This window comes from Orbicella faveolata, unplaced genomic scaffold, assembly GCF_042242905.1.
Source record: "Orbicella faveolata isolate gen_17 unplaced genomic scaffold, um_ofav_v1 contig_12, whole genome shotgun sequence".
In the NCBI taxonomy this organism is placed as follows: Eukaryota; Metazoa; Cnidaria; class Anthozoa; order Scleractinia; family Merulinidae; genus Orbicella; species Orbicella faveolata.
The window spans coordinates 18,592,318-18,617,535 of NW_028301539.1; the positions used below are offsets into that span (position 1 = coordinate 18,592,318).

Sequence of the window (25,218 nt, forward strand, 5' to 3'; positions counted from 1 at the left end):
CTTTCCGGAAAATCCGAAAATTATTGATCCTCCGGAACGCGAATCATTCAACCGAAAATTGAGGAAATTCCAGGAGGAAAATCAATTGAAACGGAAATTCCCGGTTAGGAATTTTCGAAAATTTGAGTATACCTCGTGCGGTTGTCCTTTTTCCCCGGAAATTCTCGAAAAGCTGTTCTGTTCGCCTTTGAAAATTTCTGGGTATCCAAACCGGATTGTTTTGACTTGGAAAGAGGAAAGAGGGAGTCCTTATGGACACAGCTATGGGGAGAAGAAAGTCCCTAACATAATAATATTATATCCCAGGGAGGAGGAAAGAAGAGAATTCATAGCGGTATGATTTTACACTGGGTGGAAGGAGAGAATATGGTTTCTTTACCTCTAGCCCGTGTAGTGGTGTCGGAGGAGATGAAGGTAACTCATAATATCGAGTCCAGATCTCCCACGGAAAAAGAACACTGTTTTTTCGCGGGACACAGCGGGTAATTCCGCACATTATTTGGTTCATCTTGTCCGCTGACGGAGCTAGCCATGAGATAGCAAAAATTTTGAAATGTTTTACTCACGGAGCTAGCCATACAATAGCAAAAATCAAATCTTTGCAATGTTAGTTGTGTATTAAGTATGAACGATTCATCTGTGTTGTTTCCAGTGAACCCAGCTTTGCAGACCACTGGCTCTTCTGACGTGCCGTATGTACTTAGCCATGGTTCTCCCCAGACCCCTTCACGTGAACGTTTCTTGTCGGAGCCTGAGAGATTTACGTTCGGATCCGTGAGTACCGAGCGGGAGACTGAGGAGGAGAGTTCGAGTTGCTTTGACTACACTTCTGACCAGGTGAGGCAATTTCTTCATCGGCACGCATGCTTTGAATTTTCTTCGACCGAAAAAGAAGCAGAGAGATTGTAAACTCGTATCGAAATCTCTAGATTAAATCGCAATTGAAGATTGATTTCGAATTCTCCAGTTTTGTCTGATGCGCATGCGTAATCTAAGGACTAATCATGTAAACTTATCTTATTGTCCCATATGTCTTGTCACATCACTTTCAACATACCGCCGAACTTCGTCGTTGCTATAGTAACTCTGGTTTTCCTTCAACACGTATAAATCTTTCGCCTTTTACTAAAGATTTCCGTGGAGGAGAACAACTGAATGAGTCTATAGACTAATTTTTCGTCGCCCTCCCTGTCGGCGGGGCACCCAAAAACTGTGAAAAATGATATTATATGTCAACATACCCGGTGCTAACCAAACATCGTGTTGAAATGCCCCGTAGAGAAAGATTGGTTAGAAAAACTGTTTTCCTACTGCGCCAAGGTGACGCAAAAAAATCTTAGAGTATTCAAGATGCACGCTTCGAGCATTCAAGAGTATTCAAGCATGTGAACGTCAATTATTCAAGTTGAATCTGGGCACTAGAATCCTAGCACATTCCGGAGAGGCGCAAGAAAAACGTGACGTAAACCTGGAGTATTCAAGCGTGTTTAAGGAGTAGACGCGAGGTATTCAAGGTGAATTCGGAAAAACAGGCCGGACTCAAATAGGATATCCCTTGTGTATTTCGAGTCAGGCGTCCTTGAATACGCGACCTGCGCCGCCGATCCGTATTCGGGCGAATTTGGGCCAGAATATCTGGCATTTTACGCAGTGCCCCTTGCCTACAGTTTTTCCCGCCCTGTCACGGTTCTGGAATATGTTGTCTGGCTGAACACGAATAGTTTTTCATCTAGAGCACAGACAGTCGTGGAAGTGAAAGCAGCCATTCATTCTCCCCAGAGAGGGGTGGCAGGGGAAGGAAAGGCCGCAAGACGCGAGGGAGTACCGACAGTGAGGAGGGTGACGTGGCGGACATGAATACCAAAACCAAGAAATCTGCTCAGGATAAGAAAAGTCAGGAGGAACCTAAGAAAGGTACGTACACGAGCAAGATGGTGACAGTCACATACGTTATAAACATGCATGATCTCGGATATCACAATTGCAAATTTCCGTCGTCTTAGAAGCGGAATTTTTCCTGTTTTGAAAGCAAGGTGCCTTGTTAAGAGAGTCAAGTATTGTTTTATTGTTATTATTGTTATGTTTAGAGTAACAGGGCAGGAAAAGGTCAGACAAAGACAACGGTTTTTTTGTTTAAGACAGAAAAAAGTGTTATTATGGTCAATGAAAATTCAGTGCTCTCCGCGAAAGAAATTAAAGCAATGTTTTTCAGCGCAATGGGGCTGTGTTGATCTTGCTTTTATGTTCTTAAGATTCATTTATACCTACGATTTGTCGGTCCCATTTGCCGACCACGACAATTCACGAACCTCACCGGCGCCTGTGAATAGCGATGCGCCCGTCTGACTAAACTCCGACTGACAAGTCGGCCCGATCATTTATTTCTGCTTTAGCCCCTGCCGTTTTAATTTGTGAAAACTCATTATATCCCGTTGAGTGGCAAAGCGTAAAATAAAACGTGAACGAGAAGTGGCACCGCGAAATTTTTTAGGGAGGCGCGGTGGCCTCATGGTTAGTGCGGTCGACTCGGGACGGAGCGGTCCGGGCTTGAGCCCTGGCCGGGGACATTGTGTTGTGTTCTTGAGCAAGACACTTTACTCTCACAGTGCCTCTCTCTGCCCATGTGTATAAATGGGTACCGGCCAACTGGGTGGTAACCCTGTGATGGACTAGCATCCCATCCAGGGGGAGTAGAAATACTCCTTGGTCGCTTTGTGCTACAGAAACCGGGATAAGTTTGGCTCGTATGTAGACTTTACCTTTACCGACGAGTTTCCAGCCAAAGAACTGCGGCGATAATTCAATCGTCCGTTGTCACTGAGTGAGTTCCTGTGATAAGTTTTTCTTCGTTTTAATTCCTCAGGAAGCACAGACAGCACGGAGAGTTTTAAACGTGGATCCAGTAAGTATGGTTCTTTCAGAAAGCGACCGACCAAGGATGACACGGTGATTTATTCATTTGAGTTTGAAGAATGTGTGCTGGCTGCCTACAATTCTGAACCCGTGGAATGCACCGTACATGGTCAGCTGGAGCTCAAAGAACTTGCCCCGGATGCTGTAAGAGTTTAAAACCTTTAAGCTTTCACCCCCTACCGCCAAAGATATATATCCGACTTTAACCTTGTATGTCGTTGTTTTTGCCTTATTGTTAACGTTTTTCCAGCTCAGTTTTTAACAATAGTACCCTTCAGTGCGTACGAACAATAGCACCAAAGCGAGGTTGAGGTGGACATTTTCATACATTTGCTGTACTTTTGTCCACCCTGACCTCGATTCGGCGCCATTGTTTATTGGAATACAGGAAAGGTCCATTTCAGCAAGCAGAAATTGGATCACATGTGGCTATAATGGATTTCAATTGACTTTCAGTGAGCTATGTGCTACTTTTGTTTTTGAGGTCATAATCGGTTTTTCATATCATGGAGTGTGCTGTAGCCAATCGGAATTCTGTTCTCATTCAATCAACTACAAAACCCGTACAAATCCTGATTTGGCTTGCATAACTTTTCCCGCGCTTGCCAACGGTGACATATTTTCCCACGCTTACCAGCGGCGACGCGTTTTCCCGCGCTTACCAGCGGCGGCACGTTTTCCCGCACTTGCAAAAGGCTACCAGCATGACTAGTGTTTCCTTCAAGTTCTGATTGGTCAATCACGCTATTTCGCGGTGTAGTTATCAGCGTTATGGTCACTTTGTTTTACGACGTTGATATCAAAAAGGGCATTGATCAAGAAATACATAATTTTTTTTATGAGAACGAGAATGGAAGTGTGGAGCACAGAGAAATACTTAGATCTAGAGATGTATGGACTTCTTCGAAACCTTGACTGGTGTTTCCTTTTACTCTACAAGAGAGAACCAAAACTGACGGGTTATTTTGCGTTAACGAAAACACAGCCAGCGTGTCTGTTGTGCTGAAGAGCATATGTGCTTTTAGGTTTTAATTTTGATTTTCGTCTTCCTCAGATGTTTGAAGACATCGCTCCCAACATGAACATTCAAGCGTCCGACATAACACGAGGTAAATTTCTGGGCAAAGGAACGTTCGGCTCAGTTTTCCGCGGGGAACTGAAGCAGACATCCGGGGACTCAATAACTATCGCCATGAAGATGCCGCTGAACAATGAAGTGGGTGACGAGGCGCGACCGGAAGAAGTACAAATGGCTGCAGCAGCCAGGAGAGCTTTGAAAGAAAATCCAACTATGGCACTGAACGACGCGTATAGGTGAGAAAACGCGTGGTATTGTCTGATTTTTTTTTTTTTTTGAGCAATGATATTACTCCTTGGGTGCGATCGTGAATCTCTGACTGGGAAATTAGTCATCAATTTGATCAATTTGAATCAATCAATCTGTGCGGGTGAATGAAGTGACTGTCTGTCTGTCTGTCTATCTGTCTGACTCGCAGACTAATGGTTGAGTGTCTGATTGACTGATTGATTGGTTGATTGATTGATTGATTGATGGATGGATGGATTCAATGATTGATTGACTGACTGAATGATTGATGATTGATTGATTGAGTGAGTATGTGAGTGAGCGAGCGAGTGAGTGATTGATTGATTGATTGATTGATTGACTGACTGAATGATTGACTGCATGATGCACTGATTAATTTTAAAGGACTGTACGTCAGGAGATGTCCATCCTTCTTCCCTTGAGGCATCAGAATATCGTCTCGTTGTTAGGTTACTGTCTAAACCCGTTCTGCATGGTCTTGGAATTCGCACCGCAAGGGGCCTTGGACCGAATCCTCGCCAGCTACAAGAGAGCTGGAGTTCGCCTTAATGCCTACGTCATTCAGAAATGTATCGTGCAGGTATGGACTGTTATGTTCAATAACCTGGAATTGTCCAGTGGCTTAAATCAAAGCCAAAATACACAAATGTTGGCCACAGAACTAATGTTTCAAGAATGTAACAGACAGTGCTGCTTCTTAAACATATTCTGAACTGCATGGATTTTAGGCAAAAGAGGATTTTAAGTTATATTTTGTACTTTTTATTCCTCTCTCTGACGTCTGAAATTTTCAAATGCATAACTTGTTTTAATAATGACTTGCTTTCCGTGTTTCAAGCTTAGAACTATTGATAACCGATATAGGCTGCATAGCGCCGACTGAGAGCAAAAATCATGTCCCTAAGCTTTGACCAACTTTTGTGCGCTTAGAAAGGAAACGACTGCTGACACAGGCTAGCGGTCGATTTTGTCGCACAGTAGATAGTTGTAGTCTATGCTCTTGTTGATTATACAAGAAGGGCCTCCATGGAGTAAGGCTGTCGCTGGTCGGGGTGTCACCCTCTTCCATCTATAGAGAACGTTTTTCGTACAGTTCATTATAACTAAGAGACCCGGGGACTAAGGTGACCCTGGACGTAGGCGCTTGTTGAAACTAGGGTGACCGTAAGGGGTGGGGCACCTTTTTCTATGTAAACACTTTGGAGATGTTTGGCTCACCTACCAGGGACAAGTTGAAATATATAGATCTCGAGCGAAATCAGGAAGGCTAATTTGTGGCTCGGTCAGGGAGGGACACTTTTTGATGTCAACGATAGGTAAAAAGATGGCACGTGGAAAGAGAGATAGATTAACCCTCCCAGCAAGGACAACTGTTCAGTTCTCCATAAAAACAGACCCTGAGTTTTCTTTTTCTCCCATATCTAGTGCGCTTCAGCCTTGAAGTACTTACACCGTCATCACATCATCTATCGAGACCTCAAGTCAGAAAACATCTTAGTGTGGCAGTTCCCAGCTCCCACCGGCCCATCTCAATCCACTCACCAAGTCACTATCAAACTTGCTGACTACGGTATCAGCCGGTCAGCGGCACTGGCAGGAATGAAGGGCCTGGGAGGAACTCCCGGGTTTATGGCTCCCGAGATTGAAAAGTATGTCGGGAAGGAGTTGTATACGGACAAGGTGGACTCTTTTTCGTTTGGAATGTACATTTATGAGCTGGTGACGCTGCATCAGCCCTTCAATGACCTCAACCCAGCACAGGTCAAACAGCTAATTGTGGAAGGTCACCGACCGCCATTAACTGCCAAGGTTTGTGATAGACTTTTGCTTTTAGTGATTTGATGTAACGCTTGTTATAGGATAGACTACGAGTAGTTCCTCTTTCGCTTAGTCCGTAGTGCGTGACGCGAAAGAAAACCGCGAGAAAAATAATGGCCGCGGGAAAGTCTGGGGGCGAGGAGCGCTCCTCGCCCCCAGGCTTTCGCGCGGCCATTATTTTACCGAGATGATTTTTACGTGACTGCCTGGAAGTCAACGTAGTGTTTTTACTGCAACGTTGCCTCACTTTTGTTAATGAGCTCTTTCCTTTTCTAATTGACTAAGATATATCCTCTTTGCTGGTAGCCTTTTGCTAATAGGCGGATTCCTCTTCCCTCTGTTTCAGAACTATTTTTTTATGCGAAACGTTTCACCTAAAAGTGTGTTTTATTTTCTCGAAAATGGACGTCCGGGTGAAACACATTTTTGTGTAAAGGTTTTCACGCAAAGACTCGTTTTGAATCAGAGGTAAAAGGCAACTCGGACTTAACCTGTTGGTATATCAAAGGTTCTGCTTAAGGTCTCGTTTCCAAACAGAGGCATAGAATGCTACTCGTGTTACATAAAAGTACCCACCTGACTAGGCTAACAAACTATCCAACTAATACGAAGGTGATGAACTGTTTTAGGATAAGAAAGCTCCAGTGTTTGTTCTTGATCTGATGGCATGGTGCTGGCAACATGATGCGGACAAGAGGCCGCCATCCCATCACATCTCGCTACTGGCTTCAGCTACTGAATTTCCACGCCTCTCTGACGTCATTACCTTCGACAAGCAGGTCAGCTAAACGGCAACAGCAACAACAACAGCCTTTATTTGTTTTCATTCTTACATAAAACGCACATTTCATGGAGAGACATTTGAGAACACTTGAGAAATGAAGAAAACACTCGCCTACGGCTCGTGTTTTCTTCATTTCCCTCGTGTTCTAAATGTCCGTCGTGTTTTATCACAGTGTAATACACGGTTTAGGCTTCTTTATTTGTTAGATAAACTGAAATAGAGGCCGTTGACTTAAACACAAACTACCTACCCAACACACACACAGCACTCGTACAGCCGGTATCATAGATACACTGACTCGGCGAGACGTACTTCTAATTTCTCCCAATAGTCTGCCGGTAATGCAAAGAGGAAGCAAGGAATCTTCCACTAGTTTTTTTCCTTCACAAAATGTGTTCCTTTTGTCGTTAGCAATGCCCAGGCAGTATGGTTTCATCGCCATATTGCTTTTTTCTGTACTTGAAATGGATCAGTGATCGTATTTTTCACACCGTGTAACGATTTTGTTTTCCCTTTCTTGGTTGTCTTTAGCTGGGGTTGAACTGCGCAGTGACAGCTGGGTCACGTGTCAGTCAAAGCCGCGGGGCGGATGACAGGGCCAGCGTGGGCTCAGAGGTTTGGCTCTGTCGGAGCGAGCTGAATGCTGGGATAGGCACCGGAAAAATTAGCGTCGTAGGGTACAGCCGCGGGCGGTGTTATCACAAAAAGGTAAGTAAATTGAACTTTTTTCGAGACTTTTACGTCTCTCTATTAGACTAAAATAATACTGGACGGCTTTGCTTTTATTTCAGATCAGTTTTCGTCATACTCTTAAATTTATAAACTCTAAAAGTACTATATTATCTATCTTTGTAGTAGTAAATGGTACCACAAGCGTGCACACTGTCTTTCAAGATTTCGTTCAAAAACAACAAACAATAACAATAGGACAGCTTTCCTTTTGAGGTTGACACTGAGGTTTTTCACGTGAATGTACTGCTCAATAACTCAGTTTCATGAATAGGTCACGCACTAGGGTTTTGTCCACAGACTCAAAAGTTAGAACCACTTGGTACAGAATAAGAAACAGGACACGTTAAATGTAATAGTCATAAAGCGGGTTTCACTAATTTACATGTGTTTGGTTTTGCACTGATTACTACGATACACGATTAGCTTTAAAAAGTCGCGCCACTTTGTCATTCAATCAGAAGTAAAACCAAACCCACTCTTGAGTGACTCGAAAACGTTTTACATAGTAATTGCAGAAATTCTTGCTCGCTCATTGGCTAATTTTCATTGTCAATAAGCGGACAGACACATGAATTTCTCACGTTTCGACTTTTTGTTATTGTAAAAAAAGCAAATTGACCTCAGTTGTTCATGCGTCTGTCCCGTCATAACATTGTCAAAGTAATTTGCGGATCCACAGCTACTTTGACAATGTTATGACGAAATTCATGATCAATAACAGGACAGACGCATGAAAAACTGTTGTCAATTTGTTAATTCGCGCTTCGTGTCAACTACATGTATCTTCGTGCTGTGATTGGTGACTGGATTGTCTCTGTCTTTTGTGACTGGGCCAGAGTGATTACTGGTTTTGGTTTTACGATACTCAATTGAAAAGAACTCTGCTACATAACGTTCACTTGAATGATAACACACGGGTCCAGCCACAAGCTTCACCTCCTATGTTCTTTTAATTTCAAATCTGAATCTTCTTTGTTCCTCAGGAGTTTTCTGTTGGCAAGCCCTGCATCCGGGTTGCTTGCAGTGTGGGAAGCACGGTGTGGCTGGGGACAGAGTCAGGAACGCTCCACGTTTTTTGTGCAATGACGTACAAACAGCTCTGCAAAGGATCGATCCGGTCCAACAGGTTTCTGAATCATATCTATTTACTTTAAATTAAGCGTCAAAGTGATCATCTTGTCGAAAAAATGCCAGAAATGCAAATCGAGATTCCTGGATCAGAACTTGGCCTGGATTAATGCTCACTTTACTCTCACAGTGCCTCTCTCCACCCAGGTTTATAAATAGGTACCAGCAGATTACTACGGCAACCTGAGAAGAGTAACCTCCGATGGACTAGTATCGGATCCAGGGGGAGTGGCAATTCGGATCCTCGTAGGGTTGGAACAGACTTGAACCTTTTTTGTGCTCTGATAAAAAATTAAAATATATATTTTAAAACCCAACAACAGCATGCTTTTAATTTTAGCAAATCAGAGGAGGGGCAATACCCAGGCGATGTTCTAAAATAGAAAAGTAAACCGAGGTGTTTTGTTTTCTAATAAACGCACTTGTCGTTGTATGGAAACGTTACTCTTCAAAATATCCCAGGCTCACCCTGTATGCATTTTGCTTAGGTACATCTTGAGCATGATCCATGTGCCGCGAGCCAACTGGGTTCTAGTGGCGTTGGCGGATGGTTCTGTTTTGGCGTACAATGACAACATCTCTAATCACTATCATTACTCCGACTTGGCGGGGCAGACTCCAGTTCACGAGCTCCTGCCCAACCGGGTGTACACCGGCAACGGAATCCCCATTCATTGTATGACAGCTCTGCTGTTGAAGAAACCCCAGGGAAATGAAACCCCGCCGGAGGCTGCGGGGGACTCATCGGAGGACTCTGATGATCGGAACAGTCCGTGCGACGAGTACGTGTGCGAAGTTTGGTGCGGACAAGAGAGAGGAAGAATAACAATTCTTGATGGTGAAGAGCTCCAGCAGATTTGCACCAAATCAGCTGAGGACAGTGAGCCGGACGCTTCCTCGCAAAGAGAACACAGCGTGTCACATCTTGAGACTTGTCAGACTACCGGGACTAGCATCAGCGGAGATGATCCCGTCGGTAGGTCCGTGTGGGTGGCTTTGTTCCCCGCCACTCGTGTGTTCCGGTGGGATGCCCTGGAGAAGAAGATTGTACGCAGTGTGGATTGCTCACAACATCCACCAAGATTTGAAGGTAGCAACCTAATTTCTGATCTCAATCTCTACTCTTATCCCTTCTCTACCCCCGCCTTCTTTTACTTCCTCGTTTTCCCTCCCTTCGTTTCTCCAAGGAAGTTTGCCCATGACTGAAGATTAAAAAAAACATCCCTTCATGATCTCTTCACCTTCCAATTTTAGTGGTACTAAGAGACTCGAATGTTATCCCTCTACGATGTGACAAAAATGCTAAGGGTGGTAGTGTGAAGTTTTGAGCTACATTCTCATGAAGGGAAGCACCAACACTAACTCTCATGTCACGCTAACGATAGCGCGAGAGAGCGAGATTAGCCGCCGGCCAGACGAGACGCCACCCTCGCAAGCGGGTTTGATTGTTTGCATTCTTTCTATTAATTCCGTGAGAGGTTAACTGTTTTGCTTTCTTTGGAGGTCCAAAAGGCAAAGTGCCTGTGAGGAGAGGAGCGGATCCGAATCCTTTGAGTGGTGAGCATGCGTGACAAACAACGAAGAGCAAACCTCGTTCCCAGTGTTTCTCTTCTTGCCGCCCCGAAAGAAGAGAGGCCCTGGGATTGAGGTTGATGAAGAGCTCTTTCTGTGATAACTTGCAGCTGAATTTGGATAACTACCAACATCAAGCGAACTAACAAATACGTGCACTTTCCTCTTCCATCTTTTAGTGAAAAAGAGTCGTGTGATATGTTGCGAATACGTGAAAAAAAAAACAATAGGTCTTTTAAAATGTTGCGATGGTTAGACTGCTGGCAACATTGAGATGACGTCCGTAACACTTTGGGAAAATAAAAAATGTTTTGACCGAAAAGGACAATGAAAAAAAGTACGATGGTGTTTCGTAGCCTGAATTTCAACCTTCTCTTCGAGCCACACACTCCCTAAGAGACTCCTGGAAAATGTGCCTTCGCTCTGACCACAACGACGTCATGGTGCCCGGCGACAAGATTGTTGTCAGACTTTTTGTCAAGACCATTCAGTTTATGAGAGAAATATCACTTATAAAGAATAAATGGAGTGTGCGACTCGAGGAGAGGGCTGAAAATTAGCGAGGTGTGTCTATTAAGTAAGCTTAACAGTGGACATTGTTCAAAGCCAGGCTGCTTTCAATACCTTGTTGAACAGTCCCTGGTATTTCGTTTTTATATTTACTTTACTTTTTTTTTCCACAAGCATCCCGCGCCCAAGTGAACTCCCTCCTTGCGGTGGACAAAGAACTGTACATTGGTACAAGCTTTGGGTGTATTCTCGTCTGCAATAACCTGTCCCTTATGGTTTACACAATTATACGCTGCCATGACGAGTCGGTCAGACACCTTCTGCCTTTGGTAACCACCCCTGTAATCACTTCGCACTCGGCGAGCGAACAGACAAAGGCACTGGTGCTAAGTTGCGGACGAGGTTACCGCAGTCTTGGCGCCAGTCTCTACGGTCACACCTCGTACCCAAGTCGACGGAGGGGAAATACTACCTTGAAGAAAGAGTCCGTTTGTTTGGTGTGGCTTGCGGACGTTTGGGAAAGTTGATGTAGGAGAAATACCGTAGAAATAAACATAAACCCGTGCTAAATAGTAGAAAATGTACGACAATGAATGTGAACCATTTCGCATTCTATATGCCTCGAAATCAAGCAGTGTTGCAACAGACACAGATGAGGGACGGCCATTATTTTTTGAGGGGGGGGGGGGGGAGACGGGGTTGGGCAATTTCCAAAAAAATATCGTGCATGGGGGAAAAATCGAGCAAGTGCTTCCTACATACTATCCAGGTCCTGTGTGTTACTTTAAAAGATATTCTTGTATGCACGAGCTATTGCCCACCAAAGAAAATCATTCTCAACATAAAGGTGAGAAAAATATTTCACGGCCCCAAAAATTGCCCAACAACCCCCTCCCCCACTCCCTCAAAAATATAATTGTATGTCCCTAAGTGAAGCTGCATCCCGTCGCACACACATATAAAGAAACTTTACGTGAATATGAAATCAGTGTCTGTAAGACTCTAGGATTGAACAGTAATCATGCTGAAGTTAACTCAGACATCAAATTGATATTTAATATATATTTTTTCATTGCCTTTTCAAATTACCGTTTACAGCACTTTCTTGTTTGTCAGGAATGTGTTTATAAAAGTATTCCTGTTACTTATTTGTTCTGTTGGTCTTTCAATACATCTCAGTTGTCGAGCATTGATCCAGCGTGGTATTCAGTAGTAATGGTTTATTTGCTGAATCTTAAAGAAGAATTTGAACCAAATTGTTAGTCAGTATATAGCGGCCCTACTGAAGGGCCATAGAATATCTGTGAAAACGTAATAAATTTACTCCAGATAAGAAACCATATACAATATAATCCCAACTAAATATAATATAGGTAATGAGTTCAAAATGTGGTAACTATAGTTGAACCTACGCTGGTCATTGGTCAGTAGTTTACCGAATCAAACAGTAGTAGAATGAAAGAAAAGCTCAGTCATGGAATGCACGTGTGTACCACGCGTGGTTCACTCGTGATGTAGGCGTGGACTAGATTATAAGAACGTATGAAAATCGCTGCAATTTGGAATGAATAGAACAATTTAATGGAATTTACCTCAAAGATTAATGTTTCAGCTCTTCATTACTGAAAGGATTAAAAGGTTGGCTGGTTTGCAAAATCGCCGCTGTTAATGCCTTTTTAGATTAGGTTTAAAATCACATTCAAAATGCGGTTAATTTTTATATTTTTCAAATCTTCGATCAATTGATGCCTTAAGTCATATTTTTTACTTCGTTTTTGCCATAGATCTTCTGAAGGAAGAGATATTTTTAACAAGATTATTAAGACTTTTTTTATTTCCATCAACGTCGTTTTTCTGTTATTTTAGTTTATAACATTCTTTTTAATTTATTACGTTCAGCTGGTGACAGGAGATTATGGAGAGAAATGCTATGAAATAAAATACTACAGAATTAAAAATATATATATTGTCATTGCTGTAAATACTTAATCCTTTAGGTTCCTAGTGTAGTAAAGGGCGGTAACAATGCTCCGTCAGCGGGCTCTGTTTGGTGCCTTCTCAGCTTTGTTCCAGGTGATTTTGGCCATCTTCATGTCTTCTTCAGTCGACTTTCTCCATGTCTTAACTGGTCTTCCCACCTTCCTTTCGCCCTGCGTATTCAACTTCAAGGCCTGCTTAGTCGTGTCAGCGGCTCGTTTTCGCAGCGTGTGGCCTATCCAAGACCATTTTCGTCTTGCTATCTCAGTTGATATGTGCTCTTGTCCTTTCCTGCTTCAAACTTCTCCAAAGTACCGTCCACACTAATTCATTTACAGAAGTCCCAGTTTTCGTTTCAGGCCGAAAACAAAGCAAAACTGATATTGCTGTTTATACTGTCGTAAACAAGAGAGGATGAGGGTAAGAGAGGTTTAAACCCCCTTATAGACCTTATTGGTACTCTCCTCAAGTTATTTTCAGATCACTCCTAATTTCGGAAATCTCAGAAGGGTCTACAAATAGCCAATCCTATGACGCGATTTTGCTCACGTGGTCAGCCCAAGCGGCTTTTCACGCTTATTCATACTCCAATTAAACATCCTTGTAACGCGCGTGGTAACATTATTCGCGAACTAAGTAACATACCTTATTACATGAAATTTTGGTGACACTTGAATTTAGCGATTTTTAGAAAAATCGCTAAATTAAAAAATGCACTAAAATTTAGTGTCGCTAAATTTAAATCGGCGCTAAATTAAAGTTAGTGCAAATAGTTGTCATGATTGAAATATGTCACGCCTTGCATATTTCCCGCCTGTTTCCTTGACGCATTACCGTGTTTGTATATCCAGTGTTTTTTTACGAAATGTAAAATTCTGTTTGTGTTTAGGTATATATACAGGAGTAACCAACGACACTTACACTGGAAATTTAAGATGTGACTTCCCAAGCACTAATTCTGTGCTCCCACGTCAATTACCATTAATAATTAGTTTTCCTGGGAAAAAAATATCCGCTCTTCACTGCTAGCAAGATCGACTTTATTTCATAAGACTCCCAGCCAGACATAATAAAAATTTTGAATACCGAGCTAGAAAAATGACAATCAGCCAAGTAGCCAGCCAGCAGTAAAGAGTAACATTTGAAACGCCAGCAAGACAATTATAGGCGAAAAAATGTTCTGGTCAGCGTTTTGACCTAGATTAAAAACAAACGCATTGTTTAGGACCTTTATTCAACAGCCTATTATCTGTTCACTATTATTAGAGATAAATTAGCAATATGTGGTTATTTTTGCCGCTATGAGCAAAATCTACACTTTGATTATCTTATCCCTTAAAAACAATGCAACTTACCATTTATGTCTTAAGCCGATCGGACAAGGTGTCTCCCAGCACGTTGTTTTCCGATACTTCAGATGCCTTCCAGGTTCAGCATACGTGTGACAGTTTGGCACTTTACGTTCTGACATCTGAAATGATTCACGCTAATGTTTAAAATAAGATCCCTCTAATCCTTCTAGACATTCAGATCAAACTTGCTTTCACCAAAGAAATGCTTTTTGCAAAATTACTTTTATATAATGCTGTAAGGGAAATGAACAAAAAAATAATGTTGAAGTCCTTTACTAATACCTATCGGCCTTACTTCTACATTGCTAGCCCAATAATGATTGTAGTTTCAACAACAGCAGCACGCTTTATATGTTTACCCCGATTTAGTAGTTTACAATTATTTCTAATGATTTTTTTGAAAAATAAAGGGTTATGCCAGCTCCCTAAAACAACTAAAGGGAGCTGGTTTAGTATTGATTAGCAAACCATGTTTACATCAAAAGTATTGAAAAACGTCTTTTTCTTTTTCTTTGGACAGCTGTCTTCTCTTAGCTTCCTACTCTGGAATTGCGAGATAAAAGTGCATAAACACATTAGAATCTTTATCATAAAATGAATAAAAAAATATCTTGATAATACATACCTTGAATATTGTTGATCCATCTCAGTCCATGTCACTGATCCATGCCTTGCCCAAGACTGCAAAGCACTGTCAACACAACTTTCACAACTGAATTAATTTAACTTGAAAGCTGTTACAAGCTGCTCACCGTAAAAGATTCACACAGTTAAGTGCGAAGTTTCGCAGCAAAGACCCCGGCATTGTTGGGATGTTACAGGCCGTTCACCGTAAAAGTTTCACACAGTTAAGTCCAAAGTTTCGCAGCAAAGACCCCGGCATTGTTGGGATGTTACAGGCCGTTCACCGTAAAAGTTTCAAACAATTAAGTGCAAAGTTTCGCAGCAAAGACCCCGGCATTGTTGGGATGTTACAGGCCGTTCACCGTAAAAGTTTCACACACTTAACTGCAAAGTTTCGCAGCAAAGACCCCGGCATTGTTGGGATGTTACAGGCCGTTCACCGTAAAAGTTTCAAACAATTAAGTGCAAAGTTTCGCAGCAAAGACCCCGGCATTGTTGGGATGTTACAGGCCGTTCACCGTAAAAGTTTCACACAGTTAAGTCCAAAGTTTCGCAGCAAAGACCCCGGCATTGTTGGGATGTTACAGGCCGTTCACCGTAAAAGTTTCAAACAATTAAGTGCAAAGTTTCGCAGCAAAGACCCCGGCATTGTTGGGATGTTACAGGCCGTTCACCGTAAAAGTTTCACACACTTAAGTGCAAAGTTTCGCAGCAAAGACCCCGGCATTGTTGGGATGTTACAGGCCGTTCACCGTAAAAGTTTCAAACAATTAAGTGCAAAGTTTCGCAGCAAAGACCCCGGCATTGTTGGGATGTTACAGGCCGTTCACCGTAAAAGTTTCACACAGTTAAGTCCAAAGTTTCGCAGCAAAGACCCCGGCATTGTTGGGATGTTACAGGCCGTTCACCGTAAAAGTTTCAAACAATTAAGTGCAAAGTTTCGCAGCAAAGACCCCGGCATTGTTGGGATGTTACAGGCCGTTCACCGTAAAAGTTTCAAACAATTAAGTGCAAAGTTTCGCAGCAAAGACCCCGGCATTGTTGGGATGTTACAGGCCGTTCACCGTAAAAGTTTCACACACTTAAGTGCAAAGTTTCGCAGCAAAGACCCCGGCATTGTTGGGATGTTACAGGCCGTTCACCGTAAAAGTTTCACACACTTAAGTGCAAAGTTTCGCAGCAAAGACCCCGGCATTGTTGGGATGTTACAAGCTGCTCACCGTAAAAGATTCACACAGTTAAGTGCGAAGTTTCGCAGCAAAGACCCCGGCATTGTTGGGATGTTACAGGCCGTTCACCGTAAAAGTTTCACACAGTTAAGTCCAAAGTTTCGCAGCAAAGACCCCGGCATTGTTGGGATGTTACAGGCCGTTCACCGTAAAAGTTTCAAACAATTAAGTGCAAAGTTTCGCAGCAAAGACCCCGGCATTGTTGGGATGTTACAGGCCGTTCACCGTAAAAGTTTCACACACTTAACTGCAAAGTTTCGCAGCAAAGACCCCGGCATTGTTGGGATGTTACAGGCCGTTCACCGTAAAAGTTTCAAACAATTAAGTGCAAAGTTTCGCAGCAAAGACCCCGGCATTGTTGGGATGTTACAGGCCGTTCACCGTAAAAGTTTCACACAGTTAAGTCCAAAGTTTCGCAGCAAAGACCCCGGCATTGTTGGGATGTTACAGGCCGTTCACCGTAAAAGTCTCACACAGTTAAGTGCAAAGTTTCGCAGCAAAGACCCCGGCATTGTTGGGATGTTACAGGCCGTTCACCGAAAAGTTTCACACAGTTAAGTGCAAAGTTTCGCAGCAAAGAGCCCGGTTTGGTTGGGATGTTACAGGCCGTTCACCGTAAAAGTTTCACACACTTAACTGCAAAGTTTCGCAGCAAAGACCCCGGTTTGGTTGGGATGTTACAGGCCGTTCACCGTAAAAGTTTCACACACTTAACTGCAAAGTTTCGCAGCAAAGACCCCGGTTTGGTTGGGATGTTACAGGCCGTTCACCGTAAAAGTTTCACACACTTAACTGCAAAGTTTCGCAGCAAAGACCCCGGTTTGGTTGGGATGTTACAGGCCGTTCACCGTAAAAGTTTCACACACTTAACTGCAAAGTTTCGCAGCAAAGACCCCGGCATTGTTGGGATGTTACAGGCCGTTCACCGTAAAAGTTTCACACACTTAAGTGCAAAGTTTCGCAGCAAAGACCCCGGTTTGGTTGGGATGTTACAGGCCGTTCACCGTAAAAGTTTCACACACTTAACTGCAAAGTTTCGCAGCAAAGACCCCGGCATTGTTGGGATGTTACAGGCCGTTCACCGTAAAAGTTTCACACAGTTAAGTGCAAAGTTTCGCAGCAAAGACCCCGGCATGGTTGGGATGTTACAGGCCGTTCACCGTAAAAGTTTCACACAGTTAAGTGCAAAGTTTCAGTTCGCAGCAAAGACCCCGGTATTGTTGGGATGTTACAGGCCGTTCACCGTATAAGTATTGCTATTAACAGCATCATTACGTCAAGAGACTCGTTAACAAAATGTATCAATCAGATCAATGTAATGTCATAAATATACACTGGACGATCAGCATAAAAGATTCACAAACTTAATCTCGTGGTTTCATCAACAAATTTGCTCATCTGTTCTTGGGTACCAGTCCATGACATCGGGTAATGTTTGCAGCGTCTTTAGCTGTGCTTCTTATAGTTCACGCAATTTATTTTACACCTGAAAAATGATATGTTTTAGAAAATGTAACATACTGCATGATCCCTTTTATACCGGCGTCCTCCCCGCGTCCACACACACACACACACATGCATCCAAATACACATACAGCCACGGACACATAATAATATACAAAACTGGTGATACTATCGGGCCCCTCAATGTAAGATCTAGATCAAGAACTATGTTCACAAAAATAGCTCATTCATGAGAGTATTCAATGAAATGTCTTAGATTTTAACTGATGTTACGCTGCTGAAAATTACATTCCCTGAGGCAAGTCAAAGAAGCAAGGATTTAACTGTTTAAGAAAGCAATAATTGTGGAATAATTTTTTACCGCTCATTTCGTCATCAAACAATAACCCAGAAGCAGACGACGATCGAACAGTATCCCATGATGCATCTGGTTTAGGTTTATATTATCACTACATACGTGACGTCATCATTTATTCCACGCTCTCGCGATGAAGCTATGGCGTGCTTTCACACTTGTCTGGATTCCGGGGCTTCTGCTTTTAAGAGTACCGAGTTAGTTTATATTCACTGCGTTTCAAAGGAGAATTTTGCCGTTACAGTGAAGGGTTTTACTTGTGTTTCGTTGGTCTGTCGAGAAATACATATAAGCTATGTGGAAAGCATGGACGAAAGAAGAAGAGCTCTCGTCTCTGTGGTTGTTGTGAATTCGCCTACGGACGAATTATTCGCTGGGGCAAGAAGCCCTGCGCTGATACGAATAAGTTACAACAGGTACATTCTCCGAAGAGAAGTAAAGGGGTTTTCTGATTTTTCTTTTGACATCTCTTGTCCGCTTCTTAGCAGGCTTGTTCCGTGTGGTGCCGTTTGCTGCATGACATCTCTTGATTACGGCTCCACTGAACTATTGAAATTTACGAAGTTAAACACTCCATTACTAAGGCTAGTTATCACTGCTGAGCATTTTGCTGTTTCGGAAAGAATAGTAACCAAAACACCTTCGAAAATAATCATTTTGACTCTAAAAGATGACGAAGCTCGGGAATAAAGCGCCAAACGAACTGAGACTTGAAGCAGACATTCACACACGCAACACTGGTGTGTTACGAAATTTCAGTCCACTTCGATCGCTTAAAAGGTCATAAAAATGTGGGTACTTCTCGGTACTTCTTTGCCAAAAATCCTTATTATGTCTATATTTTGTGGCGTAATGCCCAAAAATCGAAGACATCAACATACTGTGCAAAGAAGCGAATATTCATGACCTTGTTACGGGTCAACGAACACTTTGTGATGCGAATAGTCATATAACACAATCAAAGACAAGAATACTGTAATAAGGCTGCGCTCTTAAAAACTTACAAAACATTATAATCGTGTCAAAGATTTAAATAATGCACTTTTCTAACCTTTTACTGCAATAAATATAAGAAATAGACTGCGGAGAAACCACGTTATTTCACGCTGAAATCCATGATAACTTCGATGTTGCGTCACGTACGTAGAAAATTGCATCATGGGATACTATTCGATCGTTGTCTGACCCAGAAGCGTGAATTCAGTGAATGGTGTGAACTGGTGCCACGCCCCTCCCCTATTTTTTCGTGTGCCGTGTTTCGCGTCACCACAAAATCACTGTCTGTGCCATGATAAAAAGAGGGACAATAAGGCGAAATGTCTCCATTTCCGGTAGCAACGCAGGCATGCAAAATAACTTGTTCTCTGACAGAAACTGTGCGCAAAACACGCGCTTTAACAAATGGGAACGCATAAGTAATTAAATTACACATTATTGTCCTGGCGCTACCGGCACCGAAAGAACGAAACCTGGAATGATATGATTGCCTACTTTTAAATGCCAAAGTACAGTACAATTAGCATGGAACTAGATCAATCAGGTGTGTTGGTCAACAGCTCTTTCAGGGCAAATTTTCGGCGATACCAAAAGGCAGCAATAGGTAATCAGCCTTCAGTTATATAAAGAACATGATCGGACTTCAGTAAAGAAAGCGATGGAAACAATACTTTCTTACACCGGGAAAAAATGATCATTTCAATATCTCGTCAGTTTGTCCAAGACGCGGCAAATGTGTTTCAATAGCTCATGTTTTAACGTTTGACGCGTTAAAAAGCGGTCATCATCGACTGCAGCACCGGGATCGGATTTTACTGGTCGTTAAAATTACAGAATTGAAGTTACACTTGGAAGTAGGATCACTGTGGATGAATGGACTGACAATTTCGAAAACCCTTCCAAGTTCTGAGACATATTAGGCCTTTTCTTGCTTTCACTGTCTTCCTGAAGCTGCACTTTCCGTTGGGTTTGAAATACAATGCAGTGGCGAATACAGTTTGAAAAACTGCGCCGGCTCTTCCCACACACATTGCTTAACATTATCAATATTAAATACATAGGCTGATTAAACTAGTTCAACTCCAAAGTAGTTCTTACCTGAACCTTTGAATTTATCAGTGGAGTCCTCAGAGTTCTCTGGCAGCCAAACCCTCAAACAACTAGTCGGCAAAATTTGACCGCGCTTGAAACCGACCGTTGGACACAAAATTATACGGGAACAATGTTTTAGTTCCAAAATATTATGAGGTTACCGGAGTCTCACCGGGCCCCAGGGAAAAATGTGAAAAGACTGCACGAACGAAGAAACGTCATTACCAGATAACCAGTTGTGTCACGGTAGAACATGAAAGCAGAACAGATGATGATTTTCCACGACCGGATCAACGGTGGTTAAACATACAACTGAACGTGGGATAAAGGAGCGTCAAGGGAAAAGAAACCGATCTAATTTCACGCTATAAATGACAGCAGAACAGACTTCTATTGTTTGCTGGTAAATAAAACTTTAATAAACAACTAACATTATATTGTAAGCATGTTTTCAAACAAAAGGTCAAGCAGTCAGAGTGTCAAGTGACACACAGTCAGTGATCGCATCCGGAACGTAATTTCCAGCCAGAACTGATTCGTAAAACCACATTGTAAGCTATTTGAACACCAAAAAAAAAAAAAAAATTCCCAGCTCGCTAGCTCTCGATAAGCTAAATTCTCAGCAAGATTCTGTTTATTGCTAAGATTCCCAGCCAGCTCAACTTTAGTCTGCAGAGCGGATATTTTGCGGAGCGGATCCGACGGGTACTCCTGTATATACAGGTATACTTGGTTGTATTATAAAACTCGCTGACGAAGTGTGCGCTAGTCACACGAAACGCGTAGGAGAAAATAAAAATGGTTTTGCATCTCAAATAGTTCGCAGTGGTGCTGCTCACCTCGGGCACTGGTTTAACTTCAAAAAAAATAATAAGTTCGTGAAGTCACGCAAGTTAAGTGACTCGTGTTCCAAAATTTACGCGGAAATCACTAAATTAACGTGTGGCCAAAATTTCATACAGGTATCTATAAATAGGTTGAGAGGGATTACCTTGATAACAAGTCATATATGGAAGACGAAATCTCTTCTCTTTATTCTCTCTTGCGTTAACTATTGGGGTAGGTATGATTTCATTTCCCCACTGCAAAACTATAGGGCTGCATCTTCACTAGGAAAAGGTTTTTGATGAAAACAATATCGATATTTCATCGATCGTCTGCATCAAAGTAAAGCGCATTTATTCGGGTGGAACTAGTTATCAGGCCCTCTCATTTCGAAACTGATGACGTGGCACTGAAGATCAGTGTTGTGTCCCTGATTGGTTGTCACTAGGATCTCAATTTTGGCGCGCAAGGATCGACCAATCAGACACCACACAGGTGTACTACCATGCATTTCTTTTATGTTCGACGTAAGAACTCGGTGTTACTTCAAGAATATGTTTAGTGATCTATCCAGTCAGTGTGAAACCAGACTGCGGACCGGTTGTAAAATGCAGACTGCAGACTATATATACGTTTCCATCATTAGGCCAACCGTAAACAGGCTAACCGGAGCATTGACGCTAACCTTATTGATATTCAGGCTAACCTAAGCTGAGTGATTTTCAGGCTAACTGGAGTGCAGACTTTCGCTGTGATTAGCCTGAATAATATTGTTTTCAGTCAGCACTCGATAATGGAAATAGCACAATACAGTACTGCAAAAGTCTGCAGTTACCGTTGCAGTTACCCTCGGCCTGCATTTTACCCCCGGTCTGCAGCCTGCGTTTTACACTGACTGGTTATCTGTCTATGTATTTGAGCAATGAACTGTCCAAGCGCAGCTTCATGTTGATGACCTTGGGAGTAGGACTGAATTCTGCCAAAGCACCTGCAACAGATGGGAACGTGCCCATATTTTATTAGTAATTTGCACTAATCAAAATTATAGCAGTCTTGCTGTTACGTTGTTGGCGGGGCTTTGTTAGCGTGATGAATAATGGATGAGAAGCCGACAAACACGGCAAGAAGCACTTGTTTGTCTCCTGAATCGCCAAGACTCGAAAAATCAGTTTCAGCCGTTGTATTTTTCGTCTATCCCTGTCTATCTGACTGAGGCTTAAGATATTTCAGTTTAATCTCTGCACTGGTTGTCATCCTATCAAAGGAGTTTACCGGTAACTGTTTTTCACTCTCCGATTTCAAACATACAATGGTCCATTAAATTGTTTTTTCAGAACACAGTGTTTAAAAGGATCCAGGGGTTACCATCTTTTCAAAACATCTTAATTTTAGAAAGGCACTGGGGGCTGTTAAACAGCTGAAGTGTCTGTCGCCCACTCGTTCGGTCGTCGTTTTTCTACAAAGGAACGCATGCAGTTGCCATGCAAGCGGATGAATGCAGATGGAAACTATGTTCTTCCCTCAAGCTTCTTCATTAGCCTGTAAACTTCCATAATTTTCCCGAGCTGAGAGTATGGACTGATATCGTTCTGCTCAAAATTATTGCATGTAAACTCATTCCAGTTTGCCTGAAATCAGGCTTGCGTCCAGCAGTTCATGCAAATACAAACACGGCTGGTGTTGGATTTCTGGATATGTTGTTTTTCTTAGCCTGCGGAAACATGTGTGTCTAGAGCAGGCGGTTTTTTTCGTTTTGCTGCCTCGCGAAACAGCTTGTTCCGCAGGCTATTTTTTTACGAACCGCAAGCAAGTTTAGTTACCAAACCCTCAGCTGTGTTACCTGGATACAAAGTTTCCTTAGCTACCGGTTAAAACACCATACCTTTCCGATATCGTCATCCTGAGAGAGGCACTACTTTTAAAATTCCTTTTATCAAACTGTCAAGAAACTACATTATTAATGAATTTTGACTTCAACAACAAAGCAAGCTTATCAAAACAATGATAGTTTGGGCACGTATGTAAAAACCAAACTTGATTAAGTTCGACTTTAGCGCGACTTTGGAGCGACAGCTCGTTCAGACGGCGTACTTGCGTCGAACTTGATTCGGGAAGCCGGTGGTAACAATTTTCGACGAGAAAATATGCGTCCTGAATTCACGAACTCTGTCCAAATGGAAAAGCTGTGACTAACATTTCGCTGTTATCTGCTGTTATCTGCTGTTATCTGTGTGTTTGTATTTAGATAGGTTTTCTCCCGGTTAAATCGACTTGTTAAAGTGAAATCTAATAAGCTGGGCTATTATCACGAAGAAAAAGCAAAAAATGAATTTGCGCTAAAGAAACTCGCTTCCACAGCCCCGTTTCTCATAATGGTATTTTGCTGTCTTTATTTTTAGCGACGACTTTGAGCTTCATGCGTGACTGGTCACGCCACTCAAGTTTGAGCCAATCAATTGAGCCAATCACGAGTCCCGTTATATGAAAAATAAATTACAGTAATTTATGCATTAGGTTCGACGCATGAGGAGAACGCCGTATGAATCAGCTGCCGCTCCAACGTCGCATAGTGCGACAGACCCTGCCGAATTTAATGTTGTTTGTCGCACCAAACCTCACCTGCCGAACCAAACTGATTCAAACGCCGCTCTTCTGCCGTACTTAACTCTTCAGTTAGGTTCGGCGCATGAATGGAGCGGCGTTTGGAACGGGCCTAATTTTCTCTATTATTAACCCACCAGTAGGTATTGCAACATTTCAAAAATATCACTTTCGGTCATTAGGGAAATTACGATGCCATAGCAACAAAAAATAATTAAATGAAAATGGATTTTAGCACAATTAATCTTTTGAGTGGTTATCAAATCGAATGCTGTTTGATTTTAATATGTACCGCAAACAGAAGCACAAGTCAACAAACCCTCATTGACAAAATCTTCATCTTTAAATTGATTGTTGTTTACAAAGTCGATTCGATGTCACTTAAGTGACCATTAACATGGAGCTGTAGTTTATTCACAGACTCAACATCTTATTCGAAGCAAGACAAAAGCCATAAATACTTAATGACGACAGCTGCCTCATAATTATAACTGGGAATCAAAACAAATCAAGATCACCTCTACACTTCTATCTTCAAACCATGAAGCACCGAGAGATTGTTTCACAGATTCACTTCCTGAAGTTTTCCCTAATTTCTCAAGTCCGCTTCAAGAAACTAGTAACATCAGTAAATACCAACCGAAAGTGGGCATAATTAAAATCTTACGTCAAAATATTTATGTCAAAACCAAACAGTTGTTGCTTCCGAAATGGCGGACAAATGCCAAGGAAATTTCACTTTGGATGGCCAAATGCTCTCTCCCACATCATGTTCACATTTTACAGTCAAGACCACCCCGGCAGGCAACAAAGGCAAAAACGACCATAAAAGAAAATGCATTCGACCGAAGGAAACCTCTCGATGGTCAGACAAGCTTACTTCAAACTTAATTTTCACAAAAATTGAATATTTGGGGGTTGTCAGATCACACCAGAAACCAATTACACATGTTGATAAGCGATCAAGTTTATTGAACTCAAGCAGAAAAACGAGAAAACCTGGACAAAATCTTCACATCGGAAAAAATCTCTACCCTCAAAACAGTAGATTTCAAAGGCGCTCGACAGCGCCCATGTTCAAAATGTGCAAGGTTTATTTTCTCAAACTACATAAAGAGAATAATGAAAATTACAAACAGAAGACGACAAGTACGAAAGATGGAAAACATACGGTGTCCGCGATTATTCACAGCAGAGCAAAAATTACCTTAAATTGTAAGCGTCGTTTTAGAAACGATAAAGTCGGGATTTCTTCCTCACAAAATGCAAATTTGTGAAACAAGCACAAACGCCAAAATAATGAATAACCTAACATGACAGTTTGTTGTATTAAATTGAAGACGAAAAAAAGCTTACAGTTACACAAAGTTTTCTTGCAGGCCGCATACTCTTGTGGAAGGCCACGCCATCTTCACGCGTTCGCAAAGTTTTTCAGTTTTGTAATAGCACCATGTGGTCCAGAAATCTCTTTGTGGTAGAATATCATGAATTAAATACATTGAAGTTTGTCAGTAGGAAATGATGAAATCCAGTCTATGTATCTCAGTATTGAGGAAATGGTCCAAAGATTGAGGCAACAACCAAACTAAATGTTATAAGCTTATTTGCAAGTTCGTCGGTGTAATTAGGTGTGGCGGCAACTGCATTCACAAGTGACACGAAAAAAAATGTTTACTGGAGAGCAGCTACCAAGATGGCCACACTCATAATAAAAGCCGATGGCAAAACGTTAACCCCAACGCTTGTTGTTGTAGTAGGTTCCGTCGTTGTCGCTGGTGTAGTAGTGGCGTTGCTGGCTTGTGTTTGACTAGCAGATGCGTTTGTGGCGGCGCTTGAAGGAGCAGCAACAATCGTAGTAGTGGCGCTGCTATAAACAACCATCACGGCCAAAAGGCCCACGGCAACCAGAAATACTGAGC

At 42.2% G+C, this 25,218-nt stretch overlaps 1 protein-coding gene, 1 long non-coding RNA gene and 1 other non-coding gene across 4 annotated transcripts in view; 2 read left to right on the forward strand and 1 right to left on the reverse strand.

Moving 5' to 3' along the window:
- Window positions 1-12,742, forward strand: part of LOC110059645 (leucine-rich repeat serine/threonine-protein kinase 1-like) — a 34,068-nt gene extending 21,326 nt beyond the window's left edge. For both annotated transcript variants that reach the window (XM_020766369.2, XM_020766370.2), the window contains exons 23-34: window positions 653-837; window positions 1,734-1,914; window positions 2,864-3,057; window positions 3,968-4,227; window positions 4,625-4,820; window positions 5,666-6,049; window positions 6,688-6,837; window positions 7,374-7,550; window positions 8,558-8,700; window positions 9,191-9,792; window positions 10,206-10,259; window positions 10,959-12,742. In XM_020766369.2, the coding sequence (XP_020622028.2) occupies window positions 653-837; window positions 1,734-1,914; window positions 2,864-3,057; window positions 3,968-4,227; window positions 4,625-4,820; window positions 5,666-6,049; window positions 6,688-6,837; window positions 7,374-7,550; window positions 8,558-8,700; window positions 9,191-9,792; window positions 10,206-10,259; window positions 10,959-11,311 (2,879 nt within the window). In that variant the 3' untranslated portion in view covers window positions 11,312-12,742. The remainder of the gene's footprint in view (window positions 1-652; window positions 838-1,733; window positions 1,915-2,863; window positions 3,058-3,967; window positions 4,228-4,624; window positions 4,821-5,665; window positions 6,050-6,687; window positions 6,838-7,373; window positions 7,551-8,557; window positions 8,701-9,190; window positions 9,793-10,205; window positions 10,260-10,958) is intronic.
- On the forward strand, window positions 1,082-1,202 carry LOC149116955 (U5 spliceosomal RNA). Its single transcript, XR_016205794.1, has one exon. It is a non-coding gene; the product is annotated as a U5 spliceosomal RNA (small nuclear RNA).
- On the reverse strand, window positions 11,815-20,741 carry LOC149116956 (uncharacterized). Its single transcript, XR_016205520.1, has 3 exons — window positions 19,880-20,741; window positions 14,117-17,452; window positions 11,815-13,156 (listed from the first exon to the last, which is right to left on the reverse strand). It is a non-coding gene; the product is annotated as an uncharacterized LOC149116956 (long non-coding RNA).
- Window positions 20,742-25,218: the final 4,477 nt, after the last annotated feature.